Genomic DNA, 27,606 nt, shown 5'->3' with positions numbered 1-27,606 from the left:
GTCGGTTTCGTTCCGCCGAACGCGCAGCGACGTCGGTCACACCCGAAAGGTGCGACACACTGACATTTCCTCGTAACCCGAGTAAAAGGTGTAAATTCATTTAACACTAACCATTAAGCCCCATTAAAAGAGGCATAATAAACTGGAATCAGAGGGAAGATAGCCAAGGGCGCCGTTCTTTCCCTCTTGTATGTATTTCCCGTTCCAAAAAACGTAGTTTTATTTTTGACCCTGCAGATTGTCACTGCGTCGTCTGTTCTTCGAAAGATGAAAAATTAGCGAAAATTAGGACCTGTTTTTGTTCAACCATGGACACGATCGCTGCAACCCGAATCCGCGGTTGCAGATGGCAGTTCGTAACGTTGCGCCAGATCATGTACCCTTTGATGCAGCAATACCAGTACAGCGGTGGTGGGTACAACATTCTGAACTGTGTTATGACGTCTAACAGCTGAACGCAGCGGGGTTCCACCGCGTATTTCTCGGCTATCTGGCATGCTAGACTTGCAGCTCGAGAGCTGCTGACGACACTCGTGTTGAGGGGAACGTTTAATATTCCTCCAACCGTTATATTCTATGTGGTCGTAACTGGGTTAGTCATAACTCGGCCAATAGACGTCTGGCATTAACCAGCTGGTGCTCCCAGTTAAGAATTCCCATTAAATTCAATTTGAATTCCAACTGGTCTTAAATTAAACCAATTATCTTTAACGGGTTCCAACTGCAAGCACACTGGCCAATGGGTCTCACCAATTGGAATTATTTTTCCAGCTGAAACCTGAATGGGTTCCAAATGTTTCCCATTGGTTTCTGTCGGTTCCCACCGTCATGTGACCAATTGGTTGTCTGAAAATCCAATTGTACCAATAAAAAAATTCCAATTCGCACTTAATGGGAATTTTCAACTGGGCTGCCACTGTTTGTGTGACAGCACTATCTCCCGCCACATTGTTCGCACTCTTGAGGCCGTAACAAACTTTGCTGCCCCACAAAGCCACGGCTCACTTATGGCAGCATCAGGCAACACCGTCGCTCGTTGCATGCCAGCTAGGACAGGCACTGAGGCAGTTGCTAAACCACCTCACCAAGGTGCAGTCTAGTATAATGAAACCGTAATGGCAAGGGCCGTATATTTGTCCTCTTCACTGGGCTACATGCCCCCTGGGGGCTAGGTGGACATTTACATGCATGTTTTAAAAGGTCACAGAAGTGTGGCGCTTGCCTCCACCAATCGGACGCCACTTCTTTGACCTTTTAAAACATACATGTAAATGTCCAACCCAGGTGTGTGTGAGCCAGCGGTGTTTGTCCAACAGGGAACGAAGGGAATGTATGGACCCCTTCCTAAGTCAGTAATCATCCTGTGATTTGCGTCGCTTGAAGAAAGGCTACATATGCTTTTAGAAAACACGAAGCCTGCATTGCGACAGCTCTGTAGGTGGAGAAGCAATTCTGTTGCACTCTCTGTTGGTATGCTCTATATTCACATACTCATACCACCGACACCCTTGGAGCAGCACTTGTTCTATCAGTGACGACGCTCATTTGTCTCCGGGAGAGGATGTTTGATGGAACTAGTGACCTTTGCAATGAGTTGCTCTTGCAAACTGTGCTCAAAGCATAACTCTGTTTTTCCTTGGCATGCTAATTTAGTTTGTATTTCCATCTGCACCTGACCCCCAAATGTCTCGATTTCTCATCAAGCCTGTACTGCTGACCATGCCGCACTTGTCTGAGGTTTTCTCTCTGGAAAGTAATCCCTTGCACACACCTGCCCACTTGTTTGTGTCTCTAACGGCAGTAGGCACTGGCATTACTGTCCGGAGAAAACCTTGCAGCTGAAAAGATGGATGAAATGTTTTCGTGTCGGGGAACAGATATGTTGACCGTTAACTGTATTGGAGGATATCTGACTCTTGTCTCGGCAGACACAAATTCCGTGCATCTTTTAATTTCCTCCCGAAGCTGTACGACTTATTGTGGAGAAGGCACCGCATAAACCGTGATTTCGGTTGCATGCCTAACGATCCCCAGGTTGCCAAAATTAATCCTCAGTCCTCCGCTGGGGCGTACCAGATGCCCTTCGTTGCTTTGGCACAAAAAAAAAAAAAAAAAAAAAACAAAAATTGGATTTTGACTTTATCCCAGGGCAGTGTGTGGTGACTTTTTACTCATATTAAACTGAAACATCTTTTTGACAGAGTCTCAACTAAATTATATCAGCTAGGCAGCCACTCCTTAATCCTGGAGCTTTCTTGTTACGCTGCCATGTGCTTAGCGTTTTAATCTTGAAAACTTGACTTGAAAACCTGACTAAGCTGGGGTGAGCTCTGGCGCAATCATCGTCCGTCTTAGTCTCAATGTGCTGTTATAGTTTAGACAGGTGAAGAAATGATGAGCGTGCTACTTGGGAGCATGCTACTTGCAGAGTCTGTCGTGACAGAAAAACGGTCCAGGTATAGCTGACGTCGTGAGTAATACTTCCAATGGCTAAATGGGGCAGTCGCTATTATGTTTATCTTGCTGTTGACGCTTCTTCATTCTGGTTTCTTTTTGACTTCGAGAATATGTTCACTGTACAACACTTACTGCTAAAAAGCAATCACTATTTTTCTTTCTTTTCTACCTAGATCTGAAAGGCTGTCATCAAAATCACTAATGCAGTGGAAAGTGCTCATTTGGGACACTAATGCTAACAATAATATTTTTTGCCTTTCAACACTTTGTAGACGTAAAATGCGGAAAAACACCAGTGTCGTGTTCATGCTAACAGTGTTGCGCAGTGTACATATATAGATCCCAGTGACTTGGAATCTTAATGTGTGCTGTGTCCCTGGTTGTCTGTTTGAGAGACTTTAATTTTGTACAGTGATCATGCACGTTTTACAGTTGTTGAAGAGTTGCTGTAGCGTGATTATGTTTTCAGTGCTGGTGACATTCTGTTGCCATGACTGAGACAAGGAGTCAGTCCTGTGTCAAGAAGGAGGGAAGCAAGCGAGCTCATGGTAAGTTTTCTCTCTGGGATTTTCTCTTTTCAGTAGTGACTTAATAATTGGGATAGCTAGATGGTGCCCTTTCTTGGCATCAGTAGAAAGAAGGGAAGCCCAAAGTTTTATAGACTATATGGAGCCTGTTTTTCTGCAGACCAACATTTGGCACTATCGCAGCTTGAACACGTCGTGAAGTCTGATACTGTTACCAAGATACGGCTTAGTAACCCACCCTTGTGGTGAACCTTTACAGAAATCATGAAATATCCTTTTTCTTTGGCTAACTATAGACCTTTGCAAAAAGAGCTCTCTGGCCGCCGCCATTTTGCAAATCGAGCGACCCCTATCAGCCAGAAATGTATGCCACCCGCCTGAGCTTTGGAAACTCGGTCAGCGTGACTCAACACCTGCATTGTGCATTCGGAGTTCACCGGAATTTCTCAGAAATTTTTACTTCATTTCTCTTTTTAGGATGCTTACCCTTTGTGTGTTATCTTCCACTGTGAGAACCAGGGAATACCAGGGCTCGTTGCCTGCTCGGCCTTTGCAGGAAACGAACGAAGAGAGCGAACGTCAAGCAGCCCGCGACGCGGGCAGTTCGATGTTCTTGGAGGATTATTTCCGTTGAGATAATTTCCAAAAAGCCTTCCCGGCTATGTTCCGGGTCTTCGCAAAAAATAGCTGATAGGGTCGGGTCCAGGGTGTGGGGACGAAATAGACACGTTTGTCCTTTTGCTTTGAAGCTGTGCACAAAAGCAACTCTCTTCTACATGTGCCCCAAAACACGGCGGATTCCGTCGATCGTCGTGAAGTGACTGTCGTCGACACTGTATATTGGATATGCTGTGTTATTTGAGACCTTTCTCAAATCCTGCTCGGATAACACGGCACCGTGGGGTACGTACGATATATGCTGTTCGATTGATTAGACTCGTTGAATTTCATGTTGTGGGCGGGGAATATCCATGCAGTTCGTATATCCTGTGCGGTCAAATATTTTCGACGGTTAAGACCTTTGTAGATTGACACGGCTGAGTGTATGGTGCCGTTAAAAGATTAGCATAAAATGAAACAAACTTTGCATTTGTTCTGTTGTGCACGGACTCACCAAAACAGCTTTCATTTCTTTGTTTTTGTTCCCAAAAATAGTACAATGCATTCTTAAAAACCCCGAGAAATTCTACTCGCCATGGAACACAAAATGAAAAATAGAACGCGGCAATTTAGCCTCCATCAGCTTCCGGAAGTGCGCCTACGCAGGCTGCCACAGCCTGCGTAGATGAAAAAACCCACAGCCCAGCGCTGTCGGGCAACACTGACGTACCCTCTCAAAACCAGGGACGGGCGCTGAAAATCGCTTCTTCCAAGACTGCCGCTGGAAAGGTCTATAGGGCGCAGAATAAACTCTGCAAATGGAAAAACTGGGAATCAGCTATAATTCCTTCTTTAATATACAATCCAAAATTTGCAAAATAAGATAAAAACGCTTTTCACAAGGTCACGAGTTTTCTTTTTTCGTCATTCACTTCTTCCTCCCACTAACATGCAGTCATGACTGTGCAATGCATGGAGTGCCATTGATGGTACTTCCCCTCCAAAAGCAGCAAAGGCAGGGCCTTCAACAAAGGCCAGCAAGAAGTTTACATCTATTCTTCCGACCCTCGGCTTACAAACATTATCGAGTCGAAGAGTGGTGCAGGTTGCTTTACTGTTGCATAGTATAATTCATGAACAAATACATAGCAGCTTGCTATGCTCTCGTAACTTTCACGTGCCTGGACATTCCAGCAGACACTCGTCTTTTGTTTAATCTTGGTTCTCGGGAGGTGTGTCCAATCGCCCACATGCAACGTCTTTCAATGCCATTTCCCCAAGTGTACATTTACATGCTTTTACAGATTACGTGTCCCGTAAACAAGAATGCAAAACTTTGCTTTACATATCGCAGCCACGTTAATTCCCTTTGGGCGTGTTCTTCACATATTTACGTATGTGTGTCGTATCGAGACTCTTGTCATTCCTAGGCACGGAATAATCGAGTATTATTACTATCGTTTCCGAACCGCCTCCGCCGCTCGGGACGCTCGTCGAGACGACTCGCGGCGTCCCATTCCGGAGTCTTTTGTTGTGGGATAGTCGTGGCTCCCCGTCTCCCCCACGCCGTTGAGCCCCACACCGGGTCCTCTGCGTGTTTCAGACGAAGAGCCGGAGTTCCACTGGGAGGACTACCTGGAGGCTACGCAGAGTGAGGCCGTTCCGGCCACCGCCTTCGCCCATGTGAGTGTCCCTGGGACTCGGGGGCACGACCTTCTCGCCACACGCGACGGACCTTTTACGCTCGAGGTTGTCGCAATGTCCAGAACGCGTCCCCGACCGGTGCGTTTACCGCATTAAAAAAAGCGGTGCCTCGATTTCCGCCCGACAACGTCTGAGAAGCATCACGCCGATCGCGATTTTGGCGGCGGCGTGGCAGCGGGTGTGGATTTGGCGGGCGCCTGTTCACTGCAGGTCACCCTCCCGCTTGACGGTCCACGGGCACTTCAGCAGCCGGAAGTCGAAATGCCGTGACGACAACGATGTGCGCCTTGCTTGTGCCTTTTGTTGGAAGTTTTACGACCAACCGCCGGGACCGTGACATCTGATGGCGTGACACTCAGGCGTTTTGCGACGTCGCTCGTCGCCACTTGGGGACCCCTTTCGACGCAAAAGTGGAACGGGACGCCAACGCCCTAGTTGGAGACGCGTTCCAGGCGCCGTAGTCGCAACTATTGGCCTCGAGCGGGATCGGTTGGAGCGCCGAGATCGCTCGACGGTGACGTAGCAGCGAGTATCACGTGACGAGGCCGGGTATTTTCTCCGTTTTCCTTGGCTTTATTCGTGTGCTTTAGCGCGTAGCAGTCGAACCTGGCTGGTGTTTCCTTTAATATTAAAACTAAAAGGCACTAAGTGCCGCCCTTGCAATTGGTATTTCACTGCTGCTTTGCGGCAAAGTACAGTAAACCGGTACCACTGACACTGCCTCCATGCTCTGCCAAGTTGGTCAAAATTTACGGGGCACTCTTTGCATCATAGTGTGATTTGATATAGTTACAAATGTTTAAGAACATTTTGTTCTCGCTTTCTTGCACGTTCCAAGTTCAGCATTTAAATCGGGCAAACTTTTTTCAGATGTTGGAGTAAACCTTTTTTTTCTTTCAAAGAGCAGCTTATTGGCTACATTTTGATGTCTCCTAACTAGCAATATACTGACTACAGTTCTTAAAATCTAAAAAGAAAATGTTTTGTCAATTTTTTTGCTTAGTTTTTTGACAGGGTTGTCGTGCTCGCCAAAGTTTTTATTTGCACGTGTCCTATAAAGGCCCAATCACACACTTGCAACCGAGTACAACTGAGAGAGACAGGACCTGTTGAAACCTTTTAAAATTTCTGAGGATGAGAGAACACACTGGCACTCTGGTGACATCTATGCGGTGACTCTGGAATTGCATTTCACAAGAGCGGAGGTTTTGCGGGATTTTCGATGTCAAATGTGCGTAATACCTATGAGAAAGGCTCGTTTATAACGTTGACAGAAGTTTTTCGACCCATAAAAGAAAGGATAATGCACGAGAGAGAGATAGAAAATATGCCGGACCACCAAGTTTACACTGCTACCCAATAGATGGTGCCAGTGTGTCATTTCGTTGTAAGAGATATTAAGAGGTTCCAAGGAACTCAGTCTTAAGAAGTTGCAAGTGTCTGAACGGGCCTTAAGGATCCAACTACTACCCAGAACACAATTTGCGGCTCGAAGTTTGCTTTCTTTCTGTTTTATGGTCATGTGGCATTCAAATTATCTGAATCAAATATATTGAAAGTCGTGAGTCATCTAAGGCACACATTCAAATTAAGAATAGAAAAGAAAATGAACCCCATTTTTGTGGCCTCCAGAAAAAAATGCAAAAATGTTGATAGAAAAACAAAAAAGTTGCCCAGACCATAGCAAGTACATGTATACGTCATTCTCAATGTGGCGACGCACCGCGGGCTGAACAAAGCGATGGCGGCGCACGACGGAGCAACGTTGCGACAGACATGGAACCACTACTTCGTAACTGTTGTCCTTTTTACCAGCCGATTAATCTTCAAGCACAGAACATTGAACAAAAGAGATATAGGTGCAAAACAATCGCATGACAAATGATGCTTGCAAATTTGTCGTCGTCGTCGTCGTCGTCTGCTTCATACGTGGGATACGCAAAGGAAAAAAAGTGGCGTAGCCACGTGACTTCCTGCCATGAGCTTCCGGGCTCATGTTTCGGTTTCGAGCGGTTGAGGTTTTTGGTCTTATAAACAAAAAGTGTGACTGCAGCAAAATATTTACTGTAAATGACTTAATTTTTGCGAATCGCCTACAGTTCGCGAGAAATAGGTCCCGCAAACAAGTCCGGTAAAGTGTAAATACATTGGAATCGATATTGAGGTCCCACCGTGTCGCGGAAATTAGAACCTGTGAATTATTCCAAAACTTCAGCTTTGATCTAAATCTCGAAATATTGAGCCCGCGAAAAATAAGTCGTTCACAGTATTGGGTAGTCGCCCGACACCATTATAAATCACCTAGCAAAAAATAAAAAAACTTTTCTGGGGGATGTTAGTGTTCCTTTAAAGACTACCACTCTTCCCCGTGTTACAGAAAGAGTTAAAACCTGAATCGTCACCATCGTCCGTGGCCGTGCGTTGAGCTTTGTGCAATACGGCCTCAGTTGTCATTGCGGCATTAGAACCTTAACGGCCGGGGTCGTCGTCGGCTGCCGCGCTCAGGTGGAGCGCAGCCTGGAGAGCGGCCTGCGTCCGGGCATGAAGCTGGAGGTGCTGAGCGAGGGGGGTCCCTCGTACTGGCTGGCGGCGGTTGTGACCACCTGCGGACCCCTGCTGTCGCTGCGCTACCTGGGGGCCGACCGGGCGGCCGACTTCTGGTGCGACCTGGGGGCCAACGAGGTGCACCCCCTGGGCTGGTGCGCCCAGCACCAGCAGCCCCTGAGGCCGCCCCAGGCCGTCAGGGACCGCCACCGGGACTGGGAGGCCCTGCTCGACCAGGAGCTGCAGGGTGCCGTCACGGTGCCCACCTACGTCCTCGAGATGGTGAGTGGGCCGGGCGGAGTTTCCTTTTGAGTGGGAGCCGGAGGAGCCATCTCCTGGCTTTCGGCGTCCCCACCGAGCCTCGTTTGGAGCAACATGCTCGTAGCTTCAGCCTTTCGCTCGCATGAAGGCTGGCTTGCACGTTTGTGTTGGACTGTGATCGGCCGTGCTACGACAAGATGAGACTGCTTGCAGTGAAAGAACGGACTGCCGCCATCTATCCAGTAGCGCTGGAACCCTCTCGATTTACGTACGAGTGAAGGTTTTGCAGCATTTGCAAGATCAAATGTGCGCGATGTGTCCGAAAAATAATCGTTTAAAACAAGGCTGTGCACTTTCCGGTTTTAACCGAAAAACATAGATAAGCATCCGCCAGTGACAAAAATGCAGTATTGGTTAAAACCGAAAAACACCGGTGTTTGAACGTTTTCGCCCCAATTAAAGCCGAAGAACACTGGCTGTTGAATGTTATTGCCCTAGCGACGGCTATTTTCTTTAAAACTATTCCCCGTAGAGGTTCGTCAGATGGGTTATCTCGTGGATCCTGAATCCTCCCAGTGTCTGCTCAGATGTCGCTGTGGTTCTGCCAACGTCAGTTTGGTCCTAGGCTACTAACCTTAGAGAACTTCTTCACCTGGAGAATGAAGATTTGTTCATTGTTACATGTTTAGTTTTCAATGGCTTCCAAAGCTAGAGGTTTGGTTTGATATTACCCTGTCTTAGATTCGCTGGAACTGTTCCACTTTTTTGGATAGGGGTCTGGCAAGTGTGTATGTTCTGTCCACCTCGCAGTCGTAGAAGAAGCTCCGAAAATCCTGCCACTTCCACAGTAAAATGCAGATTCTGTGCTTCTTTTTACAAGTTTCGATAACAAAAACTGAACTAAAAATCAAGATGAAACTGCATGTCTTTTTGGCACTTCTGAGGCTAAAGTTAGTGCGCGGCTACAACAAAACAAAACATCTTGAACATTTTACGTGCCCATCGAGCTCCTTCAATATAATGAACCTCAGTTACTCTCGCTGTGGCTGCATTTATTCAAGTTGACTAAGGTTGTACAGAGCCTAATTTATAAGGTGATAGCTTTGTTGGCGAAACTTTGCAGAGATTTCTACCTTGTCTCCAGTCGTCGCCGCTACGGAAAAACCGTTCTCTCCACTTTTGGCGCAAGGCCAGGAAAGTGGGTTTTCCCGTTGGCCTCTTGGCCATCTTACCAGTAACGGCACTACGACAGGAGAGTCTTCCGTGTCGTCTGTTTGAAAACTTGTTGTCAAGCATTACTCGCGTTATGCGAAATCCCACTTCGGCAGTATCCAATTGCTACGCGTAATGTTAGATGGTTCTAGAAACTTCCGTCGCGCTCACCCACTTACTTCACGGATCACCGGTGACTATCGTCCGTGGCATTCACGACGCCAACCACGACGGCTATGAGAATTAGTTACATCGCACCTCCGTCCTTGGGTGCATGACGGCACCATTCCACCCGCATTGCACGACCGTGTTACAGCTATCGCTTCCATTTCTTCGCATATTGTGGGTGAAAAATGCAACTTTTTTTTTCACCAATAATCACCGTTTCTTGTGGTGAAAGAATAATGCGTAAAATATACGCAGGTGAGAAGCGTTCCAAGCCTACCCACTAGATGGCTCCAGTATGTTGGCATAAGCCATTACAAGTGGTCGTTGCGCTGTTAGTCACAACCAGATCGCAGCCTTTAATTGAAAAAAAATTGAGAAAAGAGGGGTGTGATGATCGCTTGCTTTTGTGCGGCAGACGAGATCCGTCCCGCGATTCGGCCTGCAGTGTGGAGAGTGTGTAGTGTCATCCATAAGTCTACAGCAGCGCCATGGCTGTTGCAGGCTACTCTTTCCCTTTCACTTTTGCCCGCACACCCTTACCGACTCAATAGTAGTGCAGGATGACATTCTTAGTTTTACTTTATTTATTGGACATTGCAGCCAGCCTTTCCAAGGGCCAAGGCAAGAGTGGATGGTACGACAGGGAAGTTTACGCTGCATGCTCCGTATATTGCATACACAAACACTTTCGAAACAAAACAAAATTTGGAGGGGTTAGGTCGGTGTTATAAACTCGCACCCGTTATTGTAAAGGCCCATTCACACACTTGTGACCTCTTAGAACCGAGTGCCTTGGAACCTTTTAATATCTCTTACGACGAGGGAAGCAGTGTAAACTTGGCGGTTCGGCATACTTTTTATTTCTCTCGCGCATTATCTTTTCTTTCTTGGTTTGAAAAACTTTTGTCAACGTTATAAATAAGCCTTTCTCATATGCATTACACATATTTGACCTCGGAAATTCCTCAAAACCTTCGCTCTTGTGAAATGCAGTTCCGGGGTCACCGCATAGATGGCACCAGAGTGCCAGTGTGTTCTCTCGTCCTAAGAAATTTTAAGAGGTTTCAACAGGTCTCGTCTCTCTCGATCGTACTCGGTTGCAAGTGCGTGAACGGGGCTTGAGGGCATACAAGAAAAACGTGTTAGCAGGCTTTGACTGTTCAAATATATTGGAGCATTTTCGAATTCTGGAAGAGACGCAAGGCACCAATGGCACCCAGAAGCTTATTCCACAGATCTATAGCCTGCACAAAAATTGTTTGCTGAAGTATATTAGGTGAGCATCTATAGCAATTAGCACTTTTTTGTTTTTACATATTTAGAATCGTTATAAATTTGCAAAAATGTTTTCAACGGCTTGCACATCCTTTTGCTTTTATGAAAGCTGCACATCTGCTCAGCACCGTCACTAACTTCGTAATCCTAAAAATAAAAAAATTGCATATGCAGCAGGTGGTTGAATTTTTCAAGCTCCTTTGAAAGCTCGAAGAGCTCTCAAAAGCTGCTGTCAACTCGCTGACATTACTCGGTGCCGTAGGCTGAATCACGGGACCACCCTCTTCCTCGGGATTGTTGACGCTTCCCCCATCTAGCCCACCAGAACACTGCCCTGGCCACTGAGGCAGCGGTGTCCGCCGTTCTGTTGCAGAAAGGCTCCGTGCCCATCGACCAGCTGCAGGAAGGCATGAAGCTGCTGGTCCTGGAGGAGGGGAACCCACTCAACGGATGGGCCGCCTCTGTGAGTGGCACATGCCCAGACTCTCCCAGGGATCTGAGATCCTTTCGCTCTCCCAGAGTAGTCAGAGACGAGGTCTGAGTTTGGGTGCGGAGCGCTCTGCTCGAGACCACGGTGGTGGGAGCCTCGCAGCGGGCAGCACAGTGTCAACGAGCGTTGGAAGTTTCCTAGCCCCAGCGACCCGCCAGTAATGGCGCGTCAACGAGGGAGCGTGGGAGGAGCGTCTTCCCCCGTTATCTGCTAACGGTAACTTCGAAACGGGTGTTTTCAAACGTTACTTGCGTCGTACGAACTCCCACTTTGGCAGTATCCAGTTGCTACGCGTAGCGTTGGAGCGTTTTTGAATCTTGTACCGCTTTCTATTTCACTGGAACATCTCTACTTCTCAAAGCTAACTCGAAACATAAAATGTGTTCTGCCAAAAGTCGTCGCCTTGCACCCACTTTCCCTGCAGAGCTTCTGCTCGTTTATCTGCACACATCTCCTTCTCCACTCGTCGCCGAACGTCAACATTACCCCCCTTCCTTCACCGCTCGACAACACGGGAAAAGAATGCGCCTTCGCTCGTGTCATCGCTGCCACAGACTCTTCCTAACTTTGCCGCCGCGCCGAGGCTGTACTTCGCCCCAGGAGCAAGCACAGAGGAAACGGCTGGCTTTTGCAGCTCGCGACCGGCGTTGCACCCACATCTACCACCGACGAGAGGTCACGCGTACACGGCGACGTGAGGATTCCATTTTGCCCGCATTACACAAGCACACTACCGCTGTCGCTTTTAGTTCTTTGAACATTGTGGACAAAAAAGCCACCTTTTTTTTTTTTTTGGTTATTTGAAGAGAAAACAAAGCAGTTAAAATTTATTTAAAACTTAGCTAAATAAGCTCGAAACATCTTGTTAAAATTATCACGCGATTCTGCGAAGTGGCTCTCTATTTGGGCCTGCCTCGTTCCATTGTTTGCGCACCACCGGTTGTATTCTCGGGGAGGCCAACCAAGTCTGTTACAGAATGGCCGCAGTTGCATCCAACGAGGCAAGATTTAATGACCAAATGGCCTCGTAGAATGCGGACTCAAGCAGGCTCGTCACCGCCATTACTTTCGGCCATCATATCTGTTTTTCGTCTCTCAGGAATATTGCCGTCACTGTCTGCGTAGTGAGTCCGCTCTTTCTCTTCAACAGTTACAAAATCTGTGAGGCAAACAGACTCGCTTCCATTTATGTCGGTGATGTTGCTGCTTGCACGGCGTCGACACGAGCGTATACGGGAGATGCTGCATGGTTCTGCCGCAGCATCCTCGGTCACGGAACTGTGGTACTACAGTGTAGACTGCATATAACGTATGTCGCGGAAGTCGTGAAAATCCGCACTGTAAGCGTTACCGCGCTATAACCAAAACATCAATTTTTCAGGCCAAAATGCATGCCATCAGACAACTTACCTTTGTAAAAGAATTTATTTTATGTTAGATGAAAAATAAAGCTTAGTTTGAGGAAATTCTGTATTTCACCAGACTAGTACACTTCTCTCTCAAGTGTGTCACACATTTTGAAAGAAATGAGCGACTTTTGCCTGGCGCAGCCTTTTAATGGCGTCGCGGGTTGCGGACGGATGTTGCGAGCGTTCAGGATTGCTAACCCTAATCACTTTTCTCCGGCGATGAAAACGCGTGAAAATTTTCATCCTTGATACGGTATGCGCCAGTAATACCGTATACACGCGTGTAAGGGCCGCACTTTTTTTTCAAGAAATGAGGACCAATTTTTAGGGTGCGGCCCATACACTCGACGTGCAATTTTTAAAGTAAAAAGAACGTACCAGATAGCGAACGAAGAACGTTTATTGCAGTACACGGCAAATGTGCTTAATCGTCGTCGCTCAACGAGTCCTCAGACTCGGAGTCCGAGGTGGTCTGTTGCGCAGCATCGTCCTCCCACAAGCAGTCGTCTTCATTACCATCCAAGCTGTTGGATATACCGGTGACCTTAAAGCTTCGGGATACAACGTCCGTCGATACCGAGCTCCACGCTGACAGGATCCAACCGAGAACAGTCGCAAGCGGTGCCCTCTTCAGCCATCCAGTCGGCGTCTGCTCATGGCTGCCGCTTGCCATCCATTCAGTGTAGAGCCTTCGGAATTCAACCTTAAAAGGTCGATTTATGCTGACGTCCAACGGCTGCAGCATTCCAGTGAGGCCGCCCGGAATCACGGCCATGTCTGTGCCGACACGGCGCAGCTGTTCCTTCACCTTATCAGTAAGGTGACCGCGGAAGCTGTCTAACACTAAAAGTGACCGTTTGGCCAACAACGCTCCTGGTTGGTTTTGCCAAACACATTTCACCCAGTCGAGCACCAAGTCATCATTCATCCACCCCTTTTCTTGGGCTCGCACTATGATTCCCTTAGGGAACACTTCGCTGGGAATCCTTTTCCTTTTCAACACAACGTACGGGGGTAACTTACGCCCATCCGCAGTCACACAAAGCATCACAGTGCAGCGTTGGCGCTCAGTGCCGGTGGTCCGCACGGCGACGCTCTTCTTGCCTTTCAGTTCGACTGTGTAGTTCTCCGGACTGTCAAACCATACAGGAGCTTGATCAGCGTTCCCTATTTGCGAAAGTAGATAATTATGTTCATGGCGAAGGCCGATGACGTACTTATGAAAACTAAGCACCTTGTCGTTGTAGTCTTCTGGCAGCCGCTGGCTCAACGTGGTTCTTCGTCGAAAGGAGAGCCCCTTCCTTTTCAGAAACCTTCGCGCCCAGCCAGCACTAGCCTTGAAAGTCCCGGCCGGTATGTTCCTCGCACGTGCCAAAGCTAGTGCCTTCACGGGCAGCATGTCCGTTGTGAGTGCAAAACCATCGTTCCGCACTTCAGTCACATAGCGGAACAAGTCTTCTTCCAGTTCCGGAAACTTGCATGGCTTTCCTCGGAAAGCGCGCTTTTTGCTGTTGGTGTTTTCCAAAGCTTCCTTTTGAGCGCACCATCGTCAAACACACTTTTCGTCGACGTCGAATTTCCTGCTGGCAGCACGTTTCCCGTTCTCGAGAGCAAACTTGATCACCTTTAACTTGTAGCCAGCCGTGTAGCTATTCAGGTACTTGCCCATCGTGCCACAACGTAAACGCTCGGTAGAAGACAAGCAAACATGAGAGACAACACGGCGTGCACAACTCCAGCAAATGGCCGGCTGAACTGGCTGAACTGCACAAGTTGGTGATGCAAACAATGCAAATGCCGATACGGATGGCACCATCTATCGACAGCGCTTAGAAACTAGCATGCGGGCGCGCATTTTGAATGCGTATGGGTCAACGAAGGTGTAGGTGCAACCCTTACGCGGGTTTTTTTTTTTTTTTCGAATATGTAGTTCAGAGAAACGGGGTGCGGCCCGTACACGGGTGCGGCCCTTACACTTGTGTATACGGTACCTTCAACTTGAGCACAGGCATGAAATGCTCCAAATAAGAAATCCGGGCGATGTTCGAAAACACAAATGCTTAGAAAGCACCACTGTAGTCGAAGTAAACAAACACGACGACACGGGCGTTTCTGCCGTCTTGAGAGTGCCGCCACAACATCGCCGCACGAGTAGGTGGATCTTCCCTTCTAGTACGTGCTGGGTTATCATAGCGACACACAACGAAAATTCACAGTAAAGGATAGCGCTTTTACGCGGAACGATGAGCTTCTACCACACCGTCTACGTCGACAATCAAAACGACGCCATGTTTGTGGATAGAAGCAGCCGCCCGCGACCGGCATGCAACGCGCGCGAACACTTCTCCTCGACCTGCAATTGGTCTGTCGTTGCGGCTGTTTCCAACCTCTCTAACGCAGCGGAGGGACGCACACACGTGAACGACACGTGCGTGCGTTCCTCCGTCGCTATGGCAACTGAAGCCTCTCTCTTCGCTTCTCCCCGCTTCTTCGAGCAACCTCCTTGCCCCGCGAGTGCCGCTTGCGGCTCGCGCCGTTATCTAGTGTCGCACAGGGAAGCGTGCTCTCTGCGTCGGTCAGTCGGCGCGGTCTCCGGGCTGTTCCGAAAACCGCACTACAACCGGTATTTCCCTTCGCGCGCCTGCATTTTAAGCAGTATGTAATTACATGGAGTTCTATGGGAGGCGAACCGGTGGTTTAAAAAAGCCGCGTTATACCCGGTCCTGCACTATAAGCGGTTACGTTGTGAGTGGTCTATACTGTATAACTTGTGGCTCTTATGGCGCGAGCGAAACCTGTGACCTTGGGCACAGCATGATTCGAAAAATTGAGAGGTCACCGCAATCTGTGCACAAACCGAGCTAACAGTGGATCCATGAAAATGGTACATTAGGGATTCTAAATAAACTGACTTAAAGTTATCTAAGTTCTAATGTAGTATATGCCATTAGGTAGATTTTATTGGCCTCCTAGATACTATTTGTCAGACGCTTCAGGTGAGATCCTGCAAGATTGAACTTCTCTGTAGTTTGCTCCTTGGTTTTCCAAATAAACAACATGATGTGTTGAAAATAAATAAAAAAATGCTAAAGTTTAGGCACGCGCAAATTCTGGTTGTTGATAATTGATCTTCATTGGCTCATGCTCAGAATAAGTGCCTCATGTTCAGGTTCGTAAAGTATCGAGCAGGCATCACCTTCTGTTTATTTGCGTAACCTTCATGAAAAGACAACTAGTATGAGGCTAAGATTTCTCATTTCTCCTTGACTGTTCTTGCCCCCTCCCTTTCCCCAGAATGGACCATCATGTGTGTAGTATACCAGTGCTATTAAGAGAAACGATACGAGGAGGATATTCTCCAGGCAGTGAATAATCTATACAGTTAGACTCGGGAGGTGAAACATTACCAGGATTCTGTAAGGATGTTGCAAAATGTAATTTTCTGAGGGAAGGAAAGGGCCTCTGGTTGGCTCGTTGCCTTCTTCTACCTACCTCATACTTTTTACATGATTTTTTTTTTAATACATAATTTAATTTGGAACTATTAAATATAACGACGTTACAATTCTCATTTGGTCTAGTCGCTAAAGTCACGTTCCGAGTGTGCGCGCAACCTTGTGCTCGGGTTCCTTCCTGAATGTGACCAAATTGCTTTTCTGCCTTCGATAAAGGAGACATTTGGCCAGTCATTTCACTGACATTCAGTGTACGTAGCCACGATTGGCAAGATATGATCACTGTGTTCATCTTTTCGTGGCGGTTTGTTGACTGTCGCCAACTCATAGATCTGCAGGAGGTTTTTTTTAATGTGCTCATACACGTATGAGATGCTGGTTCTATCCCTCATGACGAAAAAGTTGAAGAAACCTGCAAGACTAAAGTATTACAAGACGTGCATTGAAATTATACATGCTCGATCATGCTGGAAAAGACCAGGGGAGCACCGCATGCGCCCCGCACAAACCACACCCTGTGTGTCAGTTGTGCAATCTATTTTTCTAGAGTCTTTCTTTGTTTACTTTGTCTTTTATTTTTATTTTATTATTTTTTTCTGTAATGTATTATGTTTATTGGTTTATTTTTGTTGTGTGGTTTCATTTGTCTTAGTTACTACTTTCACCCCAAAACCTGCCGCTCTTGCCGGCACGTTTGCATTCAAATAAAATTCATATACATACCCCTCCAGACCAGCTGTGCTACAGTCTAAGCTCGTTATAATAGACCTTGATTTTGACCAAGATTTCGGTCTGTTGTAAAAGAAGTATGTTGTATGCAGATATGAAGTTGAGTCAATGGTACGTAGAGGAAAACCAACCGAACTTCACAAATTGGTATGTTATATCCAAATGTCTGTTGTAACAAAATCTGTTGTAATGAGCTTAGACTGTAATAGCTCAGTGGCCACGATGCCTGACTGCCACCACACCGATTCAGGTTAAAGTCCTGCCGGGGCTCTAACTTTATATAGTAACCTTATACAAAATCTTAACGTTCATAATGCTCCCAGCGTGTCACTTGTTCGTGAAGCTCGTTTGTGAAAATTTTCTCGTAGGAAACACCCTACTAAATACATTCTGCATCAAACAAAATTGGCATTAGATGAATTATTAGATGTTAAACGAAAAATGTGTGCAGCCCTTTTTTTTTTTTCTTCTTCCTAAGAAATAATAAGTATACCGTATTTACTCGATTCTAAGCACCCCCTTTTTTTCACACCTGCGACGTTCAAAGATAAGGGGGGTGCTTAGATTCGGAACATGCCCCGAAAATACAAAATTTGCACAAGAAATATGAATTGATTATAATCAAAATGAAAGAATAAATGTTCTAAAGGAAATAAATAAAGACTGGAGAGTAGCCCGCTTGCCATCAGTTTGCACCACGGCCGACTAGTCGCTCTCGCGACTAGTCTTTTGAGGATGATGTAGGGCGCAAGTTTCCGACCATCAGCTGTGATGCACAGCATTACGGTCACCCTTTGCTTCTCATAGCCAGTCGTACACACTTTTACTTCTCGGGCGCCTACATCACCCACAGTGCACGTCCTTAACATGTTGATGTACACGGGGGTCTCATCGGCATTGCCGATCTGCCCGAGTCCGTAGCGAGATTCACGACGCAGCTTCGTCACATAACGTTGGAAGTTGACAAGCTTGTCCTCAAAGTCCACCGGTAGCTTCTGGCAGATAGTGGTGTGGCGTCTCAAAGAGATATCGTTCCTCTTCATCATCCGCTCCACCCAGCCTCGGCTTGCGCGGAACGCCACACTCCGAACTGTTCAGACGTGCCGTGATTTCCGTTGTCTTCCGCGTAAGAAATAACCATTCTCTAGAACTTCAACGTGTATGAAGTTCTCTTCGCACTCATGATGGACGACTTCCGCAAACCACGTGCCCACATTGAATGGAATACGATCGCGAGGCCAACGCGGACGAATAGACTTCACAGACTAAACAACCGACTGCAACAGGCGCAAGGAGACCAAACAGACAAAACATCTTCGATAGAGGGTACGGCTAGCTTTATTTAGTGACTCTAGGTACGGCAACACACCCCCTTTCGCAACCTGCACGGATGCTAAAGTGGTAGATGGCAGTATGTGCTGCCATCTATTAATTCACGTTGAAACCAGGCGCCAGCGGCCGTTCGCGACTCCGGCGCTTGGTGATACCGGCATCTCCGATCTCAAATTACTTGTTGGGAGGGGGGTGCTTACATTCGCTTGCAAACTTTTTTTCTGGTGTTTATTTTTGAAAGTGGGGGGGGGGGGGGGGGCTTAGAATCGCGAAAATACGGTAATATTTATTTTAGTTATGGAGAGCCACAGGAAGGCAAGTTGCTCAGAATGTAGACTTTTTTTCTTTTTCATTTGTCTCCTTGTTTCTTCTACAAGGTTGTGACAGTGCACCTGTGAACCCGTAGAATACCTCTGACATGACATGATTCATGAGGCTGGCTGCGTCACACAATCTATTGGCTTTGGGTAAATGATGCCGCAAGGTGATGTCTAGTGTTGCAGAAACCAGCCTTGAAAGGCGCAGCCTTTGAGGGAGGTCACGGTTTCTTGTTCTGCTTCACAACCCTTTTCTAGATTGCACATTTTAAAATTTTCCAAGCAGTGTGCAGGTGGGCTTTCGGTCGGTGCCTCGCATTGTTTTTTATATTTTACGCAGAGGTCAAGGGCGGCATCTAGATACAAAATTCCATGTAGTGCGTTGTTCTTTGATGCGACGGGCCTCGCAGCACCCCCTCCCCTATCTCTTGAAGGTCAATGGGACCGTTCTACGTTGGCAAACGCTCCAAGCTCTCGTCTCTTACCCAAATGGGGGACTCGTCGAATAGCTTTTCGTCGTCTTCAATCGACGTGTTTATGGCCTTGAATAGCAGTAAAAACTTTCAGCCTTTCCACTCTGGTGAAGAAGGGAGACCAGCGAAGCTGTACTATGATCAGACGACCTTAGGGACGACTTCTTGGACGACCTCAAGGACGGCGTCTAGGAAGACCTCAAAGACAATGTCTAGGACAACCTCGAGGATGACTTTTAAGACAACCTCGAGGACGACGCCTAAAGGAAGACCTCAGGGACAACGTCTAGGATGACCTCAAGAACGACTTCTAGGACGATTTTGTAGACAACGTCTAGGACGACCTCAAGGACGACTTCTGGGACGACCTCAAGGGCGACGTCTAGGACGACCTCAAGAATGACTTCTAAGATGACCTCGAGGACAACCTCGAGGACGACATCAAGGACAACGTCTAGGACGACCTCAAGGACAACTTCTAGAACTACCTCAAGGACAACCTCTCAAACAACCTTAATGACGACGTTTAGGACGACTTTTAGGACGACCCCAAGAATGACTTCTAGGATGACCTCGAGGACAACCTCGAGGACGATATCAAGGACAACGTCTAGGACGACCTCAAGGACAACTTCTAGGACTACCTCAAGGACAACCTCTCAAACAACCTTAAGGACGACCTCAAGGACAACCTCTCAAACAACCTTAAGGACGACGTTTAGGACGACCTCAAGGGCGACGTCTAGGACGACCTCAAGAATGACTTCTAGGATGACCTCGAGGACAACCTCTCGGACGACATCAAGGACGACCTCAAGGACAACGTCTAGGACGACCTCAAGGACAACTTCTAGGACTACCTCAAGGACAACCTCTCAAACAACCTCAAGGACGACTTCTAGGACGACCTCGAGGACAACATCTAGGACGACGCCTAGAGAAATTCCACTCTGGTGAAAACCAGAGTGGAAAGGCTGGAAAGGTTGTCGCCATCTATGAACAAGGCCGGCAAGCCAATCGTATGGTTGCCGCTGTCGCTCATAGATGGCGGTAGCTATCCAGAGTTTTGTGTCGACATTTCTTTGCGGGGGACACGATCCTGGGGAAACTAGCCCTTAACAGCTCCGCTGTAAAAACATGGTGATGTTGGAGCTGTCGTAGACTACACAAATTTTTACTTTTCTTGGTTTTTTCATGTATTCGCTATAGTGTTAGAATATTTAAAGTACCACCTGAGTAGCGTGTAACCGTCGGGGGTCATCATTAACCAATAGACGAATGAGCCGACAAACCTTGCAGGTGCGCCGCAACGTGGGGGGCCGGCTGCTGCTGCGTTACGACGGCTGTGAGGTGGACAGCTGGGACCTGTGGCTCTTCTACCTGTCCCACCGGGTCAGGCCCCTGGACGCACCCTCCCATGGGGACCAGACCTACCGGCCCCCGCAGTGTGAGTGGGGAACCAAACACACGTTGGTCTTTACCCGTCGAGCTTCCGCACTATGGTCTTCATTCGGAGGAAACGGAGTGATGACAGTCTGATTTGATTCTCATTATGTGTGTCCAAGTGCATGTGGGGCCTGCATTCTCACTTTCGACGTGTCGCTTCCTCGGCGACCTAATGTGCGAGCTTTACAATATAGCAGTGCTGGAGCTTCTAATGGTCTGGGGCTATGGAGTTCTCTGGTTTTCTTTTTCATCTTTCAGTAAAAAAAAAACGACGAGATAGTTTGCTTTAGGTCCAGTTTACACATACATCACGGTGCTGAATGAACACTACAAACAGCATTGATGCACCCCTGACTTGAGAAGTAACTTAGCACTTTTCCTGCCTGTCTGTCATTTTAGAACAGGGGTCTCCAAATTTTAAGGCTAAGGGGCCGGATCTGGGATGTGCCGCTCTCTCAACGGCCGGAAAATAAATATAGGAAAAATATGAAAATATAATAATCTATGATATTGTAGTGAGTGCGCAGGCGAGCTGGTGGAAATTAACCATTCTGATGTTAGCCTGAGACTGAGGCAGGAAAAGAGGAAGTTTCAAAGTAGAAGAAAAAGGAACAGTCGAGGATACATTTCTAACACAGCTAAAGACAAGTTTATTCGGTCACCCTCTCATATACACTCCACAATCTTCACCACAGAACCTTCGCGACCTCCAAAGCCAAAAGATAACAAAGAACTCATCTCTTTCCACCACAATAATCAAACGACCTTGACAATTCAACAAATGTAGAGGAGAACCAAAGCAAATGCCAAAAAATAGAACTACTGTAATTCCATACTATCACAAAATTTCTCACAACTTAAAGGCTTGTGCCAAAAAGTTCGATGTTGATCTGGTTTTTAGTTCGGACTATAAGTTGAGTAAGCTCACGCCCTTCCACAAGACTGTAAGGGAATGCACAAAAATGCATCGAGAAAAGTCTATTCCGTGTGATAATGGAGTGGTATACGAAATCCCCCTGGAATGTGGTTTTAAGTATGTGGGTCAAACGTCGAAATGTATAAATGATAGATTGACTGAACACAAAAGAAATGTCAAAAACAACGCGACTGATTCGGAAATAGCGAAACATGTTCAAGAATGTAATGATTGTATACCACGCTGGTCCGAAACAGAAATAATACACAGGGAAGTAAATGACATCAAAAGGGTTGTAAAGGAAACAATAAGAATGAAATCAATGGGCAACTGCATTAGTCAAGTGTCGTTACAGCTTAGCAGCAGTGCAAAAACCTTCTTGCGGATTTGAGAGTTTTGTTAAGTGGTTGTTGATTGTGAAAGGGTGTAAGTGGTTTCCTCCTTTGTGTCTTCGGGTTGGGATCAGGTGGATTGGTATCTTTTGTTGCCGGGTTGTTTTGGGATTGTGGGCGGGGGAGGACAGGAGGAGGGTGTGCTATGTACGCGAAGGTCGATTGTCTTCCGGGAGAGCGGAGCTAGGTTGTGTTGGTGAGGGGGGGGGGGGGGGGGGGGGCTTTGTTGAATTGTCAAGGTTGTTTGATTATTGTGGTGGAAAGAGATGAGTTCTTTGTTATCTTTTGGCTTTGGAGGTCGCGAAGGTTCTGTGGTGAAGATTGTGGAGTGTATATAAGAGGGTGATCGAATAAACTTGTCTTTAGCTGTGTTAGAGACGTATCCTCGACTGTTCCTTTTCCTTCTACTTTGAAACTTCCTCTTTTCCTGTCTCAGTCTCAGGCTAACATCAGAATGGATAATAATCTAATTTATTTTGAAAGTCAATATTTAACTAATTATGAGATTACACAATAATTGGGACCCAGAACTAACCAGGCATGAATCGAATCGAATATGAACTTTTGCATGTTTACACAGGGGAAAAGACTAAAGAGAATAATAGAACTAATGCTGACAATATGCAACAGATAAAACACGGGGCACTAAGCACAAAATACATGGGAATGCGAGATTTTTAACGTACATAGTTACCCAGATATGAAACAAAGGACTAGGAATAGTGATGGTTGTGATGACCGGGTCCAATGAATAATATATTAAGCGGACACACATTATGATAGCACTTTTGTCTTGTTTTTTACTGCTAATGCACATAGCTGCATTATTTTTTTATGCTTGCTTATTTCCAGGCATAGAGAAGCTACACAGCCTGGAAAAGTGGAAGCAGATTCTGAAGGACTCCATGGCACAGGCCCAAAGTTACAACACCAAGATTCTGGCCAACATCCTGCAGGCAAGTCTGCCTGCTTATTGTCCTCCGAGTCTCCAGCCATACCGCAGGCCAGGGGAACTTTTCCAACTCGAGGAATGCCCATCTCTCTTTTGTTCGATGCACAAAAAACATTCCCTGTTCTTCACGCTGATGCAGTAAAGCAAGGCAGAAGCCTATAAACCTCGTAAACAGTCATGCAGAAATCTTGGGCAGTGTTTGGCACCAAATGTACACTTCCTTCAGGAGCAAAGAAAGCCGAGGAAATTTGGGAGGTCAGGGAACCCTTTGGGGTACTCTGACTCCAGGCTTCCTAGGAATACAGGTTAGAAAACCCACACTGTAGGCTAATGCCATAGCCATGTAAGCTCCCACGAACGGTGGCGTAACTTGGTGCAGTGTTAATGAACATTCCATTTAGAGTCAAACCCGTTTATAACAAACAACAGGAAACGCTTCAATCAGTTCGATATAGCAAGTAGTTCGATATAGCGAAAACCATTTACAACAAACTTTCACGATGCTTTTGTTGTAAGGCGAGAGCTTCTCTTTTTTTCTCATCCCTTCACTTCCGCCTTGCAACAACGCACTAAAAACAGGGTGTCTAGCGACCGGGAAAACCAGGAATTGTCAGGGAAATTTTAGTCACTGGGAAAAATCAGGGAATTGTCAGGGATATTGTCAAAAAGTGAGCCCTGTCAGGAAAAATGAGCCGGAAATGCCATCGAGTGCCTTGAACAAAGACTTGAGGACTTGGGGGCAGAAAAATAGGCAATAAATTCTGCTTAGAACAAACTGAGGGCTCTGCTCACCCGAAGTAGAGTGTGCTACCCGATAAAAAGGGAACAGCCGACAAATTCAGTTAAGTTATGCATTGAATTGGATTGGATTGAGGGCATAACACTAGGCTAGATCCAGTTAAAGCCACTAGATTTAGTAACAAACGGGAAAGCTGCAGACCGCAATCCAATCCAAGCCGAAATTATCCAAAGGTGTGCATCTGGCGGCCATGCGGCCATGCATTCGGTTATTGGCGTGCGTGATTGAGCGTCGTGTTTGCATCGTGTTTCCGGAAGTGGCCTCTTCGCTGACGATGTCGGCAACAAGAAAGTTCTTGTTTCATCCGAACTGGACGAACCCGAATATATCGGAATATGCAAGTTGGATTAAGCCCGTGCAAAGTGATCCTCACAGTGCTCAATGCTCAATGTGCCGCAAAATGTTTTCTTTGAGCAACATGGGAAACACGGCAGTTTCCAGTCACAAATCGAGCAAAAAGCACCTTACTGCTGTGGAGTCTCAGTCAAGCCATTCCCAATCTGGACTTCTGTCATTTTTTTACGGCAGCGACAAACGTTTTGGCCGGATGTAGGGGAGACCGCACATGTGACCCGGAGGAGCCTGCAGCCACCTCGACAAGTATGAAGACGTTGATGAGCGGCTTTCTACTGAAAAGCGCTGTGACAAAGGCCGAGATAATGTGGTGCTTAAACTCGGTAGCAATTCACGGATCCCTTCATTGTACAGCAGCTACGGCCTCACTCTTCCCTCTCATGTTTCCAGCTTGTGAAGTCGCTGCAAAACTTCAGTCAGCGAGTGGTGAACGACGTTGTGCTGGAAGCAGGCAGCGTGGTCAAGGTTGAAATTATTGACAAGATGGTGCAGATGGTTTGCAATGGCTACAGCGTCTTTCGAGAGAAATTGCAGCAAAAAACAGGAAGAAGGTGAAGAGGAGTCAGATGTTCAGAAAAAGAAGAAAAAAGTGACTGTTCTTGTGAAAAGACAAGAAGAAAAGATGCAAAGGCTGCTCCGTGGATAACTAATAAAGGCCAGTCTCCTGCAAGAAAAGATTGACACCCTTAAGAAGTAAGATGTGTGCTTGGACAACCCTTGCGCAATAGCTGACATTCTTAGCAGCAAGAGCAGATTGTGTTTGCATTAACTTTGTACAATATTAGACAATCTAGTCAGATACCCTCATTTGTGCTGATTATAATTGTGATCTATAAATAAAGAAATGCTTTGTGAAGGTCTTATATATTTAACCGCCTCTACAATGGTCAAGGAATTTAACCTGAAATTGTCAGGGAAAACCTGGAAAAGTCAGGGAATTTCAAAATAATAATTTGCTAAACACCCTAAAAGATTTTTTTTTTTTACATGCGTGCAGTTTTTTTGTTTTGTTTTTTAGCTGATTTTTCCTTCTGAATCGCTTCTCTTGCTGAGCAATCGCTTTGGGTTGAAAAGATTTTTTTTTCTGTGTGTGCATGCAAGTGTATTTTTAAGCTTTCTTCCCTTCTGAATCGCTTCTTTTTGCTCAATTTTATTAATAATAATAATAATTCTTTATTTTTTTAGTGCCCCAGAAGGACCGTGAGGTCTTGATGTGGTGGCATATCAAAACCTTTGTTTGTAACTTTGCTCGCAACTTCAGCTTTTAGATTTTTTGATCTTTCCTATTTCTTTTTTGGGGGAAGGGGCAGGCTAGAAGACGATTCTTTGCGCTTTTTTGGAAGCCTTCCCGGTGGAAAAAGTTTGATATAGCCAATATGTTGTTCGTTATAAAAAGTCCCAGTCCCCAGTGCCAGTGCCAGTGTTTATTAAAATTTTTTTTAGTTCGATATCGACAATAATTTGCTGTACGTGGGTTTGTTCTAAATGGGTTTCACTGTATTTACATGCGAGTCTTTTCCCCTATTAGGGTGAATAATAGTATGCATGGACATTTACCCCCTTTTCCCGTATCTCAACACCCCCTTCCATTGTATTTACTATTTATACAGAACCTCGGCTCTCAGGTTCACAAATGCAGGTCCTATCGAGCTTCCACTGGGATATGCGATCCCATTTCCTGTTAGCTGTCTTTGCCTTCTTACTCATTACGTTCAAAAGCTGAACAGCATGTTGAGGCATTGACTGTCTTGTCACCGCGGGTACAGCAAAGTTTGATGACGAAATTCTGGCTGTCGCATTGCTAACAGTGCCAACAATGTGATCCATTACAACTTTTTCATCAAGTTTTGCGAAGGGAAGGCTGAAAGAAAACATCCACTTCTATTCTTAAAATTACTCGGTGACAAATGAGCTTTATGGTCAGTGCCGTTGCGTGTGAATATACTTAGGTCCCACTAGTGCCAGTAAGCTTGCGTAAAGTGAGAAACATTCCTATTCAATACCGTTATCGGTATCCTTCAAGCATTCCTGGCAGTCTTAGCTTGAGCAACTGCTGCCTTGTGTGTAGTGATGCAAAACTATCAATAAATTGACTATCGATACTATCGATAGTTTTTCCAAGACTGTCGATAGTGTCGCAGAACTATCGATAGTGATATTGATAGTAGACTATCGATAGTAATATTGATAGTACCATCGATAGTTTTTCTATAGTTGACTATCGATAGTACTGTATTTACATGATTGTAAGTCGTTTCCCCCCCCTCACATTGCATACCAGCACAAAAAAAAAATCTTTAGATACGCATTTTACTGCGAACACGGGAGAACGGCAAAGTGTCTGTTTCGAAAGCCAAGCCTTAAAGACGCGATCGATGCCTTCTGGCGTGCTTTGGCTGCGCATGTACGCGTGCGGTGCACGGGATGAGCAGGCGTTGTCAAAACTAGGAAGTTCACGCTGGAGGTGGGACAACTGAACCTGCTCCATGTCGTTCTCACTCCGTCCAGGACTAGACTGACTCGTCCGCACTGGTGATGTCAGTCCCGTCGTCATCACTGCTACATTCTCGAAGCACGTCGTCGGCGTCGTCCAACGAAATCTCACTCTTCGCAAATGACAAGATCAACCGCATCTTCTGCGCTTGCTCGGCGATCGCGTTGGACGTCACGGGTAGGGACCGATTGCACACTTTTGCAGTGTACGTTTCAAGCCTGACTTCCAACTCCGGCACCAGACTTCGGCCTACGGAAGCCTCTCTGTTTGCCGTCACAGCTGACTCCACTGGAGCACCACCCGCTCCGACGGGTCGAACCTGCGTCCAACAGCACAGTTGTTGGTTGCTTCTGAGTAAAGAATGGCCATAAACGAGCACCAAAAACCTAAGCTGACTGGATCATGCTTGTCAATAAAAAAAAAACGTAGTTAGCGCTCCAGCATGATCTCGTCACTCGATCAAACGATGTGCTACCGTGAATCATGCGAAAAACTGCGAAGAGAAGCCGCGGGGTGAGTGAACCATGAGGCTGTTCCAGCGGCCTCCGGGGTGGCTCTTACAAGAAGTGCCGCCACCCCCCGGGAGTCGGGCGCGCCATGCACTGTTCACCGCCGTATATTCGGGTTAATTTGCAAATCGCTATCAATAATACTATTCACGCAAATAAAAAAATAATTAATTTGTAAAATGAGCACATAGAATAGCGCAATGCTAGAGGTACAGCCGGCTGAACTTGTAACAAGCTGGGGTGTTCATGATATCGCGATTGTTTCGTTTTTGCCACTGGTGGAATGCTTTGGTTCGATAATAAGTCGACCCCCCTACTTCAGATTTTCAAAAATTGAAAAAAGGGTAGACTTACATTCATGTAAATACGGTACTATCGATAGTACCATCTATAGTTTTCCAATAGTCGATTAACGATAATTTTCCTATAGTTGACTATCCATAGATTTTCGATACTCGAGTATCGATAGTGTACTATCAATAGTTTTTTGATAGTTGACTATCGATAATACTATCAATAGTTTTTCGATAGTCGACTATTGATAGTACTATCGATAGTTTTTCGATAGTTGACTATCGATAGTACTATCAATATCTTTTTTTACTATTGATAGTCAGGTTTCTGGCGTCCATTGATACTATCGATAGTACTATCGATAGTTTTGCACCACTACTTGTGTGCCTAAGGCATTTTGCGTCTCTGTTGGATTAGCAAGCCTCAGAGATTGCTTCCAACCCGCATCTGCGGCACACTGTATCCAAATCCAAATTTCTATCTGCATCACATTCGCA

The 27,606-nt window shown here is 46.3% G+C and overlaps 1 protein-coding gene across 2 annotated transcripts in view; it reads left to right on the top strand.

Moving 5' to 3' along the window:
- Nucleotides 1-27,606, top strand: part of LOC8038987 (scm-like with four MBT domains protein 2) — a 72,116-nt gene that overhangs the window by 479 nt on the left and 44,031 nt on the right. For both annotated transcript variants that reach the window (XM_040215316.3, XM_040215315.3), the window contains exons 2-7: nucleotides 2,927-3,005; nucleotides 5,188-5,267; nucleotides 7,794-8,114; nucleotides 11,122-11,211; nucleotides 20,253-20,400; nucleotides 22,560-22,663. In XM_040215316.3, the coding sequence (XP_040071250.1) occupies nucleotides 2,948-3,005; nucleotides 5,188-5,267; nucleotides 7,794-8,114; nucleotides 11,122-11,211; nucleotides 20,253-20,400; nucleotides 22,560-22,663 (801 nt within the window). In that variant the 5' untranslated portion in view covers nucleotides 2,927-2,947. The remainder of the gene's footprint in view (nucleotides 1-2,926; nucleotides 3,006-5,187; nucleotides 5,268-7,793; nucleotides 8,115-11,121; nucleotides 11,212-20,252; nucleotides 20,401-22,559; nucleotides 22,664-27,606) is intronic.

Source organism: Ixodes scapularis, unplaced genomic scaffold, assembly GCF_016920785.2.
Source record: "Ixodes scapularis isolate PalLabHiFi unplaced genomic scaffold, ASM1692078v2 PGA_scaffold2__306_contigs__length_199485367, whole genome shotgun sequence".
Lineage (NCBI taxonomy): Eukaryota > Metazoa > Arthropoda > Arachnida > Ixodida > Ixodidae > Ixodes > Ixodes scapularis.
Note: the sequence above shows the minus strand (reverse complement) of the source record. Positions and strands in the feature narration are given on the sequence as shown.